Consider the following 17,678-nt stretch of genomic DNA (forward strand, 5'->3'; position numbering starts at 1 on the left):
ACGTAGAGGGGCCCAGTACCTAGGGAGAGAGGGATGAGGAGAGAGGATGAGAAAGAGGGGAGGGGGGGGGGGGGGAGAGAGAGAGAGAGAGAGGGGGAGGGAGAGAGGGATGAGGAGAGAGGATGAGAAAGAGGGGGAGGGAGAGAGAGAGAGAGAGAGGGAGAGAGGGATGAGGAGAGAGGATGAGAAAGAGGGGGAGGGAGAGAGAGAGAGAGAGAGAGAGAGAGAGAAAGAGGGGGGAGGGAGAGAGGGAGAGAGGGAGAGAGAGAGAGAGAGAGAGAGAGAGAGAGAGAGAGAGAGAGAGCGTAGGAAGGAAAGAAGAAAGAAAGGAAGAAGGGGAAGAGAGAGGTTAGTGGACAGGCATAAAAAAACATCAAGACATCAAAACCACTTTTTTGTCAAACTGGCTAGGTCAGAGAAAGAGAAGAAAGCAAGGGAGGAAGAGAGACAAAGGCAGACAGCAGTGATGGCCGACTGGAAAATAGAAACAGAGAGAAAAGTCAGAAGAAGAGAGAAGAAGAGAAAAGGATGGAGAAAGGCTGATGATGCAACGAGCCTGTAGCACTGGTGAAACACAGAATCCCTTGGTGACTGAAGAGGCCAAACAACCCTGCGTGTGTGTGTGTGAGACTCACTTGGTGACTTTGAAGATCCTGAGCAGTCGGAGGGCTCTTAACACACTGATGCCAAACGATGTCCCTGGCTTAATGACCGCGTATATCACCTCAAATATACTGCCCACGATCACCTAACACACACACACACACACACACACACACACACACACACACACACACACACACACACATTAGAACACTGGTTCTGAATGATAAAAACAAAAAGGTATCGTCACTTCATAGTCAATATAGTTCAGCTAGTGCATTGGTGGTATAGTAGTAGTATATTAGTAGTATACTGGTGGTATAGTAGTAGTATAGTAGCAATATGACAGTAGTATACTGGTGGTATAGTAGTATTATAGTAGTAGTATACTAGTAGTATACCGGTGGTATAGCAGTAGTATAGTAGTAATATGGTAGTAGTATACTGGTGGGATAGTAGTAGTATAGCAGTAGTATACTGGTAGTATAGTAGTAGTATACTGGTGGTATAGCAGTAGTATAGTAGGAATATGGTAGTAGTAATTTAGTAATGTAGTAGTATGGTAGTAGAATAGTAGTAATATGGCAGTAGTATACTGGTGGTATAGTAGTAGTATAGTAGTAGTATACTGGTGGTATAGTAGTAGAACAGTAGTAATGTAGTAGTAGTAATTTAGTAATGTAGTAGTAGTATGGTAGTAGAATATTAGTAATATAGTAACAATGTCGTCTTATAGTAGTAGAACAGTAGTAGTAATATAGTAATACGGCAGTAGTATAGTAGTAGTATACTGGTGGTATAGTAGTAGTATAGTAGTAATATGGTAGTAGTATACTGGTGGTATAGTAGTAGAATAGTAGTAATATAGTAGATAGTAGTAATATAGTAACAGTATAGTAGTAGTATAGTAGTAATATAGTAGCAGCAGGAGTAACAGCTCTACTCACAACACAGTCAAAGCAGTTGAAGGAGGAGTTGAAGTAGGGCCTAGTCCCCAAGCCATACATCTTAATACACATCTCTGACATGAACAGACCCAGGAATATAAACTCTGCATAGACTGGAGAGAGAGAGGGGGGGAGAGAGGGGGGGAGAGAGAGAGAGAGGGGGGGAGGAGAGAGAGGGGGGAGAGAGCAAGAGAGAGAGGGGAGGAGAGAGAGAGAGAGAGAGAGAGAGAGAGAGAGAGAGAGAGAGAGAGAGGGAGAGAGAGAGAGGGAGAGGGAGAGGGAGAGGGGAGAGAGAGAGGAGAGAGAGAGAGAGAGAGAGAGAGAGAGAGAGAGAGAGAGTGTGAGACATGAAGAGAGAAGGGGGATTTAGATGGAGAGAACAAGAAAGTGGGTAGAGAAGGAGGAAGGGAATAGAGAGAATCAGGTTAGATGACTGGAGATCAATAATGACACTAGCTAGTCTATGATGGCAGACTGCTGTGATGATAACTCTACATGATTAATAGACTTCATCAGCTAGACATCTTATGGAAATTAGACTGGACACTAGCCATGCATAATCACTTCAGTTCAGGAAGTGTGTGTGAGACTCACAGAAAAAGGCGGACAGCATCTCAGGCCTGGTCATAGTGCAAATTGTGTTGAGGTGAGGTGTGTGTGTGATCATGGAGAGTGTGTGGGTGTGTTTGCATGTGTGTGTGTGTGTGTGTGTGTGTTTTCATGTGTGTGTGTGTGGATGTAAATCTACTCACAGAGAAAGTCGGAGAGGATCTCAGGTTGTTCATAGTGTACCACCGCCACACACATGGTGTTGAGGCCCACCAGACTCAGGACGGTCCAGTAGAAGGCCTGAGTCTTCACCATCTTACGGATGAAGAACCGGATCCGCCGCTCGTTCCTATTGTAGTTGGACCCATCCTGTAGACCACCTCGGCCAAACGGGTCTCCTAGAAGAAGATGAAGAGTTATAGATCTGTCATTCGCCTTGAAAACAACGTTTGATAAGCGGTAGAGCCGTTCTATCTGTGCTATTTCTATGCTTAGTATTTTTACTTTGGATTTTGTTTGTCATACAGTTGAAGTCGGAAGTTTACATACACGTAGGTTGGAGTTATTAAAACTCATTTCTCAACCACTCCACAAATTTCTTGTTAACAAACTACAGTTTTGGTAAGTCGGTTAAGACATCTACTTTGTGCATATAGTAGTAGTATAGTAGTAATATGGTAGTAATATACTGGTGGTATAGTAGTAGTATAGTAGTAATATATTAATAGTAGTCTGGTGGTATAGTAGTAGTATAGTAGTAATATATTAGTAGTATACTGGTGGCATAGTAGTAATATATTAGTAGTATATTGGTAGTATAGCAGTAGTATAATAGTAATATAGTAATAGTAGTCTGGTGGTATAGTAGTAGTATAGTAGTAATATAGTAGTAGTATACTGGTGGTATAGTAGTAATATATTAGTAGTATATTGGTAGTATAGTAGTAGTATAATAGTAATATAGTAATAGTATACTGGTGGTATAGTAGTAGTATTGTAGTAATATATTAATAGTAGTCTGGTGGTATAGTAGTAGTATAGTAGTAATATAGTAGTAGTATACTGGTGGTATAGTAGTAGTATAGTAGTAATATAGTAGTAGTATACTGGTGGTATAGTAGTAGTATTGTAGTAATATATTAATAGTAGTCTGGTGGTATAGTAGTAGTATAGTAGTAATATAGTAGTAGTATACTGGTGGTATAGTAGTAGTATAATAGTAATATATTAATAGTAGTCTGGTGGTATAGTAGTAGTATAGTAGTAATATAGTAGTAGTATACTGGTGGTATAGTAGTAGTATAGTAGTAATATAGTAGTAGTATAGTAGTAATATAGTAGTAGTATAGTAGTAGTATATTGGTAGTATAGTAGTAGTATAATAGTAATATATTAATAGTAGTCTGGTGGTATAGTAGTAGTATAGTAGTAATATAGTAGTAGTATACTGGTGGTATAGTAGCAGTATAGTAGTAATATAGTAGTAGTATAGTAGTAATATAGTAGTAGTATACTGGTGGTATAGTAGTAGTATAGTAGTAATATAGTAGTAGTATACTGGTGGTATAGTAGTAGTATAGTAGTAGTATACTGGTAGTATAGTAGTAGTATAATAGTAATATATTAATAGTAGTCTGGTGGTATAGTAGTAGTATACTGGTGGTATAGTAGTAGTATTGTAGTAATATATTAATAGTAGTCTGGTGGTATAGTAGTAGTATAGTAGTAATATAGTAGTAGTATACTGGTGGTATAGTAGTAGTATAGTAGTAATATAGTAGTAGTATAGTAGTAATATAGTAGTAGTATAGTAGTATTATAGTAGTAGTATACTGGTGGTATAGTAGTAGTATAATAGTAATATATTAATAGTAGTCTGGTGGTATAGTAGTAGTATAGTAGTAATATAGTAGTAGTATACTGGTGGTATAGTAGTAGTATAGTAGTAATATAGTAGTAGTATACTGGTGGTATAGTAGTAGTATAGTAGTAGTATACTGGTAGTATAGTAGTAGTATAATAGTAACATATTAATAGTAGTCTGGTGGTATAGTAGTAGTATAGTAGTAATATAGTAGTAGTATACTGGTGGTATAGTAGTAGTATAGTAGTAATATAGTAGTAGTATAGTAGTAATATAGTAGTAGTATACTGGTGGTATAGTAGTAGTATAGTAGTAATATAGTAGTAGTATACTGGTGGTATAGTAGTAGTATAGTAGTAGTATACTGGTAGTATAGTAGTAGTATAATAGTGATATATTAATAGTAGTCTGGTGGTATAGTAGTAGTATAGTAGTAATATAGTAGTAGTATACTGGTGGTATAGTTGACCCAAGTTAAACAATTTAAAGGCAATGCTACCAAATACGAATTGAGTGTATGTAAACCTCTGACCCACCAGGAATGTGATGAAAGAAATAAAAACTGAACTAAATCATTCTCTCTACTATTATTCTGACATTTCACATTCTAAAAATAAAGTGGTGATCCTAACTGACCTAAAACTCTCCTTTTTGCTAGGATTAAATGTCAGGAAATGTGAAAAACAGAGTTTAAATGTATTTGTATCAAGTTCATTGAACTTTAGCCCAGCTTTTTTAGTTAAGTTGGAACAACATTTGTGCCAACTTGTCTCGTTGATTTTTATCCAACTTTAAATGTCAAGTTTATTATTATTATTATTTTTATTATTTCAATGTTTTATGAATATCGCTAGCAGCAACAGAATAAACACATTTTGATTTACATACCTAAAGTAGGAAAATATTAGAATATCTTCTTTCTAATTCCTCAACTCCTAACATTGAGTAAATTACACTCACTGGAGTCTCTGACATAGACTTTAAAATAGCACCTGCACACAGTCAAGTGGCGCTGACTGATGCGAAAAGCTTGACTTGACTTGACTTGAACATACATTTTTGCCAACACTTTGCTAACTTTTGTTTAACCAGCTAAACAGCTGCTTTTAGTGAAAACGTGTTTGGAGTTACCTTTCTAGCCAATAGCCTATGTTACAGTTTACACTTCCTCCAATTATAATGTGGGGAGGTCAAAATAATGAAAAGATCTACCAAATCTATTATATATTCAAATGTTGATTAGTTCTCCTTGCCATAATCGTTCACCTGATAAGACATGATACATGTATTTTTGCTAACGTATGATGGGGTCCCTGGGTCGCCAGTTGCCTGGGAGGGGGCGCCTGAGCAAGAACAGGTTGAAGATCCCTGTTTTACACTGTAATGCTTCTTCATGATATTATTATGAGGTTATAAATAATAGTGTAATAAAAACCATTAGCTCCACCGTCTTCCCCCTCTTCTGGATTCAGCAGCTCTTTCTTGTTCTTGGTCTTGACGGTACCTGGAGGATATAGAAAGACAGAATGTTCCAATCTCTCTCTCTCTTTCTCTCTCTCTCTCTCTCTGACACACTCATTCTCTCTCTCTGCATCACAAACAAGGTTTCCAACCAACCTTGTTATGGCCTGATGGAAACCGAACATTCTTCGCCAAACTTTCCAAATGTCGACAAAAGAAAATACGCAAGACGAGGTGGGATCTTTTTGTGTCGGTAAAATGAATTATGCGAGAAATGGTGGCGGAAACCCTTTTATGCGCAAATATTGATACAATAACCATCATATCGTAAACTTGGAGTCCCGCGATGACATGCTGTGTGGTCCTCCCACTACGACTCGTCAGGAAAGCACACAGTTTATTAGGCTCCAGATGGAAAGACAATGTTGTGAAAGTCACAGGAGGTTGGTAGCACCTTCATTTGGGAGGACGGGCTCGTTTTAGTGATTGGAGCGGAATTCGTGGAATGGTAACAAATACATCAAACACATGGTTTCCATTGCCATTCCATCTCCTCCTTTCCGGCCATTATTATGAGCCGTTCTGTGGTGAAAGTGTAACGTGATGAGCTTGATGTTCCTTTCCAATAAATATTGAGGGTCTTATTCTGGGGACATGATAATCGATGCTTGGCTGCCATTTGACAAGTAAAAATAATCTTGCTCCGTTTTACGGGCTCCCAACCAAGTGTGCTATTTAGGTTGTTTTTTCGTGTAACTCATTTGGTACATAACGTTGCTGCTACCGTCTCTTATGACCGAAAAGAGCTTCTGGACATCAGAACAGCGATTACTCACCTCGAACTGGACAAATCCCCATCATCAGCGTGAAGAAAAGATGGAGAAAAAGGGGGAGGGCTGGGCGCCTTGTAAGAATTCACAGACTAGTAGGTAAACCACCACTACCCTCCGTGTTATTGGCCAACGTCATTGGAAAACAAACTGTACGGTCTACGATTAAGACTTTCCTACCAACGAGACATTAAAAACTGTCATATCTTATGTTTCACAGAGACTTGGCTGAACAAAGACAAGGATAATATAGAGCTGGCTGGCTTCTCCGTGTTTTGGCAGGACAGAGCAGCTACGTCTGGCAAGACGAGGGGCAGGGGTGTGTGTCTATTTGCCAATAACTGCTGGTGCGCGATGTCTAATATTAAAGAAGTCTCAAGGTATTGCTCGCCTTAGGTTGAATACCTCATGATAAGCTGTAGACCACACTATCTACCAAGAGATTTCTCATCTATACTATTCATAGCCGTCTATTTACCACCATAAACCGATGCGATGCTGTAGTGGAGTGGGTCGAGAGTTCCTTGGTGTCCACATCACCAACAAACTAACACGGTCCAAACACACCAAAGAGGCACGACAACACCTTTTCCCCCTTAGGAGAAAAGACTTGGCATGGGTCTCCAGATCCTCAAAACGTTCTACAGCTCCACCATCGAGAACACCCTGACTGGTTGCATCACCGCCTGGTATGGCAACTGCTCGGCATCTGACCGTAAGGAGCTACAGAGGGTAGTGTGTACGGGCCCAGTACATCACTGGGGCCAAGCTTCCTGACATCCAGGACCTCTATACTAGGCAGTGTCAGAGGAAAGCCCCCAAAATTGTCAAAGACTCCAGCCACCCTAGTCAAAGACTGTTCTCTCTTCTAGCGCACGGCAAGCGGTACCGGAGCACCAAGTCTGGGACCAAAAGGCTCCTTAACAGCTTCTACCCCCAGCCATAAGACTGCTGAACAGCTAATCAAGTGGCCACCCAGACTATTTACATTGAACCCCCCCCCCCTTTGTTTTTACACTGCTGCTACTCTCTGTTTATTATCTATACATATTCACTTTACAAATGACCTGGACTAACCTGTACCCCCGCACGTTGACTCTCAACCAACATGATTCTCTCATACACTTTCTGTCTCTCTCTCAACCAACATGATTCTCTCATACACTTTCTGTCTCTCTCTCAACCAACATGATTCTCTCATACACTTTCTGTCTCTCTCTCAACCAACATGATTCTCTCATACACTTTCTGTCTCTCTCTCAACCAACATGATTCTCTCATACACTTTCTGTCTTTGACTCATTTCTCTCTTCTCTTCCCCCCACCCCCCACTCTTCCCCCCACCCCCCACTCTGACTGAAGTAGACTGAAGTATTTTACCGGTAAAAATGGTACCATCCTCATTCAGAAGGACCTCCTCTGTAGAAACACAATAACACATGGTCAACAACAACACATCATGTCAGTTGTCAGTTTGTAAAGAGTTAAAGAGCAATAGCTTTAAGAACAGAGTTACAGTTTGTGCTTGTGTAAAGGAAGTGAGTGTGTGTGTGTGTGTTTTTACTTACCTGCTTTACAGATCCATTCTAGATATCCGTTTAGCTCTCTCTCTATTTGCTGCTGGCGTCTCAATTTGAGGAACTCTGCACGGTTCTCTACTCGCTCTCTCTCTTTGGCAAACTCTCTGTAGGGGTTGTGCACACACTCACAATCACTTACTGGTAACACACTATATCTAGTACACACACTAGGGTCACACACTCACACATATCCATGTGCCGCGCACACACACACACACACACACACACACACACACACACACACACACACACACACACACACACACACACACACACACACACACACACACACACACACAGCAGGCAAAATACTCTGTCTAAATCTCTAGTCACATGTGAATGAATAGCGCTCCCCTTTTCTGAAGAGTTCGATAAATTGGCATCCATGGATTACTACGCTCTCCCCAGACTCCCTGGCGCACAGGCGCAATAAAAGCATGTGTGTGTGTCTCTACTGTGTGTGCGTGTGTGTCTCTACTGTGTGTGTGTCTCTACTGTGTGTGTGTGTGTCTCTACTGTGTGTGTGTGTGTGTCTCTACTGTGTGTGTGTCTCTACTGTGTGTGTGTGTGTCTCTACTGTGTGTGTGTCTGTGTTTCTACTGTGTGTGCGTGTCTCTACTGTGTGTGTGTGTGTGTGTGTCTCTACTGTGTGTGTGTCTCTACTGTGTGTGCGTGTCTCTACTATGTGTGTGTGTCTCTACTGTGTGTGTGTGTCTCTACTGTGTGTGTGTGTCTCTACTGTGTGTGTGTGTCTTCCCGTCCGCTGTGTGTCAGTGGATTTGGGGCGAACCCAGATTAGCAGAGTTCAGTCAATGTGAGGGGATTGAGGGGTGAGCTCCGTTGAAAATGCCTGTCAGATGAGCAGGTTAACCAACACACAGACTCCTCTCGAAGAAACGCCTGATAATCACGTCATCATAATGGAATAATTGAATAACATCGCCCTGAGCTCAGCTGAATAGGGTTGATGTTACAGATTTAGGATTAGTGTTAAAATACTCTTAGGATCACTCTTTGAAAAACGTCAATCTAGGAGTTGTGAAGTCGTGTTTATATGACATATAAACACGACTTCACAACTCCTAGATTGACGTTGTGTTAAAGACCATTCTATACACTTAGGATATATGTCAGGATAAGTGTTTAACACTGTTATGGATGTAGTACACCGGTTTAATACTTCTCTGTTACAGAGTTAGGATATTTCTTAAAGAATCTCAGGATAATTCTTAAAGACTATTGGGATAACTCTTAAAGACTATTGGGATAATTCTTAAAGACTCTCTGGATAATTCTTAAAGAATCTCAGAATAATTCTTAAAGACTCTCAGGATAATTCTTAAACACTATTGGGATAACTCTTAAAGACTCTCAGGATAATTCTTAAAGACTATTGGGATAACTCTTAAAGACTCTCAGGATAATTCTTAAAGACTTTTTAAAGATATTCTAAGCCCTGTCTAAGCCGTGTAGTGGGTTCTACTAAGCTATATGGAATTGTTTTAAGAAGGTCATACCAAGGATCATTTATCTATTTGATTTTCAGTTGTAAGACCCCTTGAAATATCAACAAAATCTATAATACAATTATTTGATACACAATTATTTTTGGCCTTACAGCTTAAACTGGTGGACTCTTAGGATAACTGTTAAAGACTCTTAGGATAACTCTTAAAGACTTTTAGGATAACTCTTAAAGACTCTTAGGATAACTCTTAAAGACTCTTAGGATAACTCTTAAAGACTCTTAGGATAACTCTTAAAGACTCTTAGGATAACTCTTAAAGACTCTTAGGATAACTAGAAAACCGTCAATCTAGGACCTGAGAGACTGTGTTCAGAGAGGGGTGGAGGAGGGAGTATTGAGGAAACAAAGTTGTGAATGGATCAGTAAAACACGCACACACACACACACACACACACACACACACACACACACACACACACACACACACACACACACACACACACACACACACACACACACACACAAACACACACACACACACACACACACACACACACACACACAGGTGTACATATGTACGTACCCTGAGAGGACGCCCAGCACCAGATTTAACATGAAGAAGGACCCGATGATGATGAGGGGGATGTAGTACATCCAGTTCCAGGCACTTCCCTCTACATTATTACTCTGGTGAGACAGACAGACATCATTACTCTGGTAAGACAGACAGACATCATTACTCTGGTGAGACAGACAGACATCATTACTCTGGAGAGACAGACAGACATCATTACTCTGGTGAGACAGACAGACATCATTACTCTGGTGAGACAGACAGACAGACAGACAGACAGACAGACAGACAGACAGACAGACAGACAGGACGTTAGTCAGACAGACAGACAGGACGTTAGTCAGACAGACAGACAGACAGACAGACAGACAGACAGACAGACAGGACGTTAGTCAGACAGACAGACAGGACGTTAGTCAGACAGACAGACAGACAGACAGACAGACAGACAGACAGACAGACAGACAGACAGACAGGACGTTAGTGAGACAGACAGCTCAAACAGAGCTGAAAAATGTATTAAACTTGCATCTAAAAATGGTTCCATTCCACAAATACCAGTCCTGCCCATTTCCATACTTCTTACATCACACTAGCATGTGTTTTCTCAAACATTTGGAAGGAATGGAATAAAATATGATGTGGACTGTAAATTATACATTGTCTAGATGTGTTGCCAATGAATAATACATTGTGTGGAAATTGGTATTACATTAGCAGACCATAGTGTTCCCTGTGCTGTACATTTATACAAGGATTAGTATTTACAATGAATTCCCTTACAGCACATAGCATAACATGTCGACCCATCCCTCCATGGTGATATACTGGAAGGACGGGGAGGACAGCGAACACACACGCACTTCAACCCCCCCAAACACGCACACACACACAGTCCATCTCCCCCCACACACACACACACACACTTCAACCCCCCCAAACACGCACACACACACAGTCCATCTCCCCACACACACACACACACACTTCAACCCCCCCAAACACACACACACACACAGTCCATCTCCCCACACACACACACACTTCAACCCCCCCAAACATGCACACACACACAGTCCATCTCCCCACACACTTCCACCCCACACACAGCCCTGTATACTCACATAGTATAACATATCGGTCCAACCCTCCATGGTGATACATTGGAATACAGTGAGGACAGCAAAGAGAATGTTGTCGAATTGGGTGATCCCATAGTTGGGCCCCAGCCAATAGCCTTTACACGTGGTCCCATTAGGACACAATCTGGACGGTAACTCTGTACCGCATGGCAACTCATCATAAATCTCATCTATAGAGGAGAGGGAAAGAGAGGGAGGGGAGAGAGGGGAGGGGGAGAGAGAAGAAGGGGAGCGAGAGAGAAGGGGGAAAAGTGAGGGAGAGAGAGATGAGATTGATTAGAGTTGAAATTAGCATAAGAAAACAGCGAAGTGGTGGTCCAGTAAAATACTTTAAGGGATACGAGATGGGCTGTGTCTCAATGTCATCCTTGTACTGTCTGGGGCTAGGGGTTGAGCTGGGACTGGGCCCTTTGGGTCTAGGGGTTGAGTTGGGACTGGGCCCTTTGGGTCTAGGGGTTGAGTTGGGCTCTTTGGATCGAGGAAAGTGTATAGGGGTAGGGGTTGAGTTGGGACTGGGCCTGTGGGTCTAGGAAAGTGTCTAGGGATAGGGGATGAGTTGGGACTGGGCCCTTTGGGTCTAGGGGTTGAGTTGGGACTGGGCCCTTTGGGTCTAGGGGATGAGTTGGGACTGGGCCCTTTGGGTCTAGGGGTTGAGTTGGGACTGGGCCTGTGGGTCTAGGGAAGTGTCTAGGGGTAGGGGTTGAGTTGGGACTGGGCCTGTGGGTCTAGGGATTGAGTTGAGACTGGGCCCTTTGGGCCTAGGGAAGTGTCTGGGGGTAGGGGTTGAGTTGGGACTGGGCCCTTTGGGTCTAAGGAAGTGTCTGGGGGTAGGGGTTGAGTTGGGACTGGGCTCTTTGGATCGAGGAAAGTGTATAGGGGTAGGGGTTGAGTTGGGACTGGGCCTGTGGGTCTAGGAAAGTGTCTAGGGATAGGGGATGAGTTGGGACTGGGCCCTTTGGGTCTAGGGGTTGAGTTGGGACTGGGCCCTTTGGGTCTAGGGGATGAGTTGGGACTGGGCCCTTTGGGTCTAGGGGTTGAGTTGGGACTGGGCCTGTGGGTCTAGGTAAGTGTCTAGGGGTAGGGGTTGAGTTGGGACTGGGCCTGTGGGTCTAGGGGTTGAGTTAGGACAGGGCCTGTGGGCCTAGGGAAGTGTCTAGGGGTAGGGGTTGAGTTGGCACTGGGCCTGTGGGTCTAGGGGTTGAGTTGGGACTTGGCCTGTGGGTCTAGGGAAGTGTCTAGGGGTTGAGTTGGGACTGGGCCTGTGGGTCTAGGGAAGTGTCTAGGGGTTGAGTTGGGACTGGGCCTGTTGGTCTAGGGAAGTGTCTAGGGGTTGAGTTGGGACTGGGCCTGTTGGTCTAGGAGTCAGTGCAATTACTTTATTTGGATCTAAGGGTAGATGTTAGGTCATTAGAAGTTTATTTAAGACAGGGCTTGAGGGTCTAGGAGTAGGTGCTTGGTCACTAGGAGTTAATTTAATACATGACTTGGGGGTCTAGGGTAGGTGCTACAGTAGGTCTCTAGTAGTTGATTAAAGACCAGTCTTCGGGGTCTAGGAGCAGGTGCTTGGTCGCTAGTAGTTGATTAAATACAAGGCCTATGGGCGTTACCAGTGGCGATGTCGAAACAGGTGGTGTGGAACTTTCCCATGTAGAACTCAAGGCCGATGATGGCGAACATCAGAATGGCCACAAAGAGAAGCAGTCCGATCTGCAGCAGGGGGATCATAGCCTTCATGATGGACTTGAGTACCACCTGCAGGCCTGGAGGACACAGTGCAGATGGTCAGAGATAGACAGAGAGAAAGCAAGAGAGAGCAGAGAAAAGAGAGGAGACAGAGTGAGTGATGTCCATAGGGGTCCCCATACTTACTGGGAATCCCTGACACCAACTTAAGTGGTCGCAGAACCCTGACTGCTCTCAGTGTCCGCAGGTCAAATTCGGAGCCAACCGCCGACAAGATACTAAGGAGAGAGGGAAGAAAAGAAAGAGAAAGAGAGAGAATTAGAAAAGGAGAAGAAACAGTGGACACAGTGGAAACAGTAGCAACAGTGGAGACAGTAGAAACAGTGGAAACAGTAGAAACAGTGGAGACAGTAAAAACAGTAGAAACAGTGGAAACAGTGAAAACAGTAGAAACAGTAGAATCAGTGGAAAACAGTAGAAACAGTGGAGACAGTAGAAACAGTAGAAAACAGTATAAATAGTGTAGACCGTGGAAACAGTGGAAACAGTAGAAACAGTATAAACAGTGGAGACAGTATAAACAGTGGAAAACAGTAGAAACAGTGAAAACAGTGGAAAACAGTAGAAACAGTAAAAGCAGTAGAAACAGTGGAAACAGTGGAAAACAGTATAAACAGTGGAAACAGTGGAAAAACAGTAGAAACAGTGGAGACAGTAGAAACAGTAGAAACAGTGGAGACAGTGGAAACAGTGTAAAACAGTAGAGACAGTAGAAACAGTAGGAGCATTAGAAACAGTGGAAAACAGTGTAGACAGTGGAAACAGTGTAAAACAGTAGAAACAGTAGAAACCGTGGAGACGGTAGAAACAGTGGAAACAGTAGAAACAGTAGAAACAGTAAGGACAGTAGAAACAGTGGAGATAGTAGAAACAGTAGAAACAGTAGAAACAGTGGAGACAGTAGAACAGTAGGAACAGTGGAGACAGTAGAAACAGTAGAAACAGTAGGAACAGTAGAGACAGTAGAAACAGTAGGAACAGTAGAAATAGTAGAAACCGTGGAGACAGTAGAAACAGAAGAAACAGTAGAAACAGTGGAAACAGTAGATACAGTAGAAACAGTAGAGACAGTAGAAACAGTAGGAACAGTAGAAATAGTAGAAACCGTGGAGACAGTAGAAACAGTAGAAACAGTAGAAACCGTGGAGACAGTAGAAACAGAAGAAACAGTAGAAACCGTGGAGACAGTAGAAACAGAAGAAACAGTAGAAACCGTGGAGACAGTAGAAACAGAAGAAACAGTAGGAACAGTAGCCCTAACCCGTTCCATTTCAGCAGAAAACAAACAGTATTTGCGGTATAAAAAGTCATAAAAAGCACAGGAACACACGCATGACATGATTGGTCAGTGCTGTCTGGGATCCTTGGGATGTCCCTACCCTAAACCCTGGCCTTAAACCTTACCCTAACCATATCCACAACCCTTACCTAACCCCAACCGTACCCTTTACCAACTGGGGTAGGGACATCCCAAGGATTCCGGATAGTACGGACCTGACATGATCTCACACACATCTCCATAGTAACGTGATCCACATGAGTCATGTGTGTAGTGTCACACCACCATGGTCACTGTGACTGGTCTATATGACCTCTCTTTTAGAGGCTGCCTGGGTCGGTGTGAAGTGATCAACTAGTCTCCCCCTCTCCCTCTCCCTCTCTCCCCCTCTCCCCCTCTCCCTCTCCCTCTCCCTCTCTCCCTCAGTTCCATCTCTCTGACAGTCAGCCTCTCTGTACATCAGACCAGGAGGACTTGGTGCTGGTTAGTGCAGGTTCCCCATCACACACAAGACATGGGTAACTTGTGTGATGGAGGGTAACGTGTGTGATGGAGAATCACAGAGAGAGAGAGGAAAAACACAGAGAAGGAGAGAGGTGGGGTTGGGATATGCAGCTTCTATAATTCACTCAGCGTAAGAGAGTTATATTATAACAACTGACGCAACACAGACAGAAAGTGGTCGGTCTGAGACAGTTCCTCCCAAACGCTCTTTAAAAAACACGAGGTCAGGTTTTGGCCCCTCTCCTCTTCCTCCTCCTCCCTTTCTGCTCCAGACTCATTTCACTAAGAGCCCCATTCATTAACAGGTATAATATATCTGGCCAGAACAGTCCTTCTCTCAATGGGGTTTGAACTGTGTGTGTGTGTGTGTGTGTGTGTGTGTGTGTGTGTGTGTGTGTGTGTGTGTGTGTGTGTGTGTGTGTGTGTGTGTGTGTGTACGCGTCCGTCCATGTGCGTGCCAGACCAGTCATTCACTCAATAGGGTTTTAACAGGACTGCTGGCGAGAGCAACTGAGGAAGGCAGAAACTAAACTATTCACCCCAAGGAGAGGACCAATCATGGGATTGAGAGATGGATGAATGGATAGAGGGATATATATAGGGTTGAAGGGAGGGACGGATGGAGTTGGCTGGTGTTGAATGATTCCTTCTCCACTTATTTACCTCATTCTCTCTCTCTCCCTCTCTCTTTCTCTCTCTCTCTCTCTCTCCTTCCTTCCTTCCTTCCTTCCTTCCTTCCTTCCTTCCTTCCTTCCTTCCTTCCTTCCTTCCTTCCTTCCTTCCTTCCTTCCTTCCACACACGTCTCTCCAAAACGTCTCAATAGTCTCAACCATTGTATATTTACATAACTGTTCTATATTCTGTAAAGACAGACAGTAAGGGCAAAAACTAAAACGGGCTTGGAAACCCTGTCCGACGGCAACTGCATGTACACGCATCCACCACTAGAGGGGGCAACCACTGTGTCTAGTAGGGACCACACTGAATGAAACCAGGGCAGCAATGGAGGAGTGAGAGAGATGGAAGAGGAGAATGGAGGGATGGGTGAGTGAGAGTGAGAGTGAAGAGGAGAGAAAATAGGAAATTGACAGAAGCTACAGAAAGGATGACATGTGGAAGGGGGAGGAGCCACTTTGGGGGAGGAGAGGAATAGAAAGAGGAGGAGGAGAAAAGGAAAGGAGGGAAAGGAAAGGAGTGAGGTAGAGGAGGAACAAATAAAGGAGAGATGAAAGAGGAGGAAGATGGAGGTAAAATAGGGACGATGCCCATCAGAGATAGAGATTGAAAAGCAGTGTTACTGCTCTGTGTGACTAGAGAGAGACAATCTGCTATATAATCCTACAGAGATACCCTAGAGAGAGAGAGACAGAGAAAGAGGGATAGAGAAAGGAGAGAGATGGAGGGAAAGAGAGAGAGAGGCAGGGTGTGTGTGAGGAAGAGAGAGAATGTGAGAGAGGCGATGGTGTCTGTGTGACTGGGTGAGATGGAGGGAGGGAGAAGAGGGAGGTATGGTAGAGTGGCGAGGGATTCACACGGAGGAGAGGTGTGTGGAGAGTGCTGACAGGGCCACTCTACTGGGGAACACCTGTCTATCAACCTGCAGACACACACACACACACACACACACACACACACACACACACACACACACACACACACACACACACACACACACACACACACACACACACACACATAACTAGAACCCAAAGACATAGCCATTATTATGAGCCGCCCTCCCCTCAGCAGCCTCCACTGTGTACGAACGGTATGTCTTCAGTAAAACAGAGAAGGAGAGGGAGGCCAGAAAAGAAGAGACTGTCAACTGCCTGCTAGATTTTGCAGTGAGTCAGCGTGAATGTACTGAAACCAATGTGGTTGCACACTGAGTATATCAAACATGCTCATTCCATGACAGACTGACCAGGTGAATCCAGGTGAAAGCTATGATCCCTTATTGATGTTAGTAAAGCCACTTCAATCAGTGTAGATGAAGGGGAGGAGACAGGTTATAGAAGGATGTTTAAGCCTTGAGACAAGTGAGACATGGATTGTGTATGTGTGTCTTTCAGAGGGTGAATGGACAAGACAAAACATTGAACTGTCTTTGAATGGGGTATGGTAGTAGGTGTCTTTGAACAGGGTATGGTGGTAGGTGTCTTTGAACAGGGTATGGTAGTAGGTGTCTTTGAACAGGGTATGGTAGTAGGTGTCTTTGAACAGGGTATGGTAGTAGGTGTCTTTGAACAGGGTATGGTAGTAGGTGTCTTTGAACAGGGTATGGTAGTAGGTGTCTTTGAACAGGGTAGGGTAGTAGGTGTCTTTGAACGGGGTATGGTAGTAGGTGTCTTTGAACAGGGTATGGTAGTAGGTGTCTTTGAACGGGGTATGGTAGTAGGTGTCTTTGAACAGGGTATGGTAGTAGGTGTCTTTGAACAGGGTATGGTAGTAGGTGTCTTTGAACAGGGTATGGTAGTAGGTGTCTTTGAACAGGGTATGGTAGTAGGTGTCTTTGAACAGGGTATGGTAGTAGGTGTCTTTGAACAGGGTATGGTAGTAGGTGTCTTTGAACGGGGTATGTTAGTAGGTGACTTTGAACGGGGTATGGTAGTAGGTGTCTTTGAACAGGGTATGGTAGTAGGTGTCTTTGAACGGGGTATGGTAGTAGGTGTCTTTGAACAGGGTATGGTAGTAGGTGTCTTTGAACAGGGTATGGTAGTAGGTGTCTTTGAACAGGGTATGGTAGTAGGTGTCTTTGAACGGGGTATGGTAGTAGGTGTCTTTGAACAGGGTATGGTAGTAGGTGTCTTTGAACAGGGTATGGTAGTAGGTGTCTTTGAACAGGGTATGGTAGTAGGTGTCTTTGAACGGGGTATGGTAGTAGGTGTCTTTGAACGGGGTATGGTAGTAGGTGTCTTTGAACGGGGTTTGGTAGTAGGTGCCAGGTGCCCTAATTTGTGTCAAGAACTGCAACAATGCTGGGTTTTTCACTCTCAACAGTTTCCCGTGTGTATCAAGAATGGTCCACCACCCAGAGAACATCCAGCCAACTTAACACAAGTGTGGGAAGCATTGGAGTCAACATGGGGCAGCATCCCTGTGGAACGCTTTCAACACCTTGTAGAGTCCATGT

At 43.5% G+C, this 17,678-nt stretch overlaps 1 protein-coding gene across 1 annotated transcript in view; it reads right to left on the bottom strand.

Moving 5' to 3' along the window:
- cacna1ab (calcium voltage-gated channel subunit alpha1 Ab) overlaps positions 1-17,678 on the bottom strand; it is a 311,077-nt gene that overhangs the window by 89,829 nt on the left and 203,570 nt on the right. Inside the window, exons 6-16 of the mRNA XM_090195564.1 lie at positions 12,888-12,979; positions 12,626-12,778; positions 11,001-11,188; positions 9,886-9,989; positions 7,823-7,938; positions 7,635-7,673; positions 5,399-5,467; positions 2,303-2,497; positions 1,551-1,663; positions 636-748; positions 1-19 (exon numbers count right to left, since the gene is read on the bottom strand). The exon at positions 1-19 is cut by the window's left edge and continues 113 nt beyond it. Coding sequence (XP_090051690.1) covers positions 1-19; positions 636-748; positions 1,551-1,663; positions 2,303-2,497; positions 5,399-5,467; positions 7,635-7,673; positions 7,823-7,938; positions 9,886-9,989; positions 11,001-11,188; positions 12,626-12,778; positions 12,888-12,979 — 1,201 coding nt within the window. The remainder of the gene's footprint in view (positions 20-635; positions 749-1,550; positions 1,664-2,302; positions 2,498-5,398; positions 5,468-7,634; positions 7,674-7,822; positions 7,939-9,885; positions 9,990-11,000; positions 11,189-12,625; positions 12,779-12,887; positions 12,980-17,678) is intronic.

This window comes from Oncorhynchus mykiss, chromosome 13 (assembly GCF_057628025.1).
Source record: "Oncorhynchus mykiss isolate SJ-2025 chromosome 13, ASM5762802v1, whole genome shotgun sequence".
NCBI lineage: Eukaryota > Metazoa > Chordata > Actinopteri > Salmoniformes > Salmonidae > Oncorhynchus > Oncorhynchus mykiss.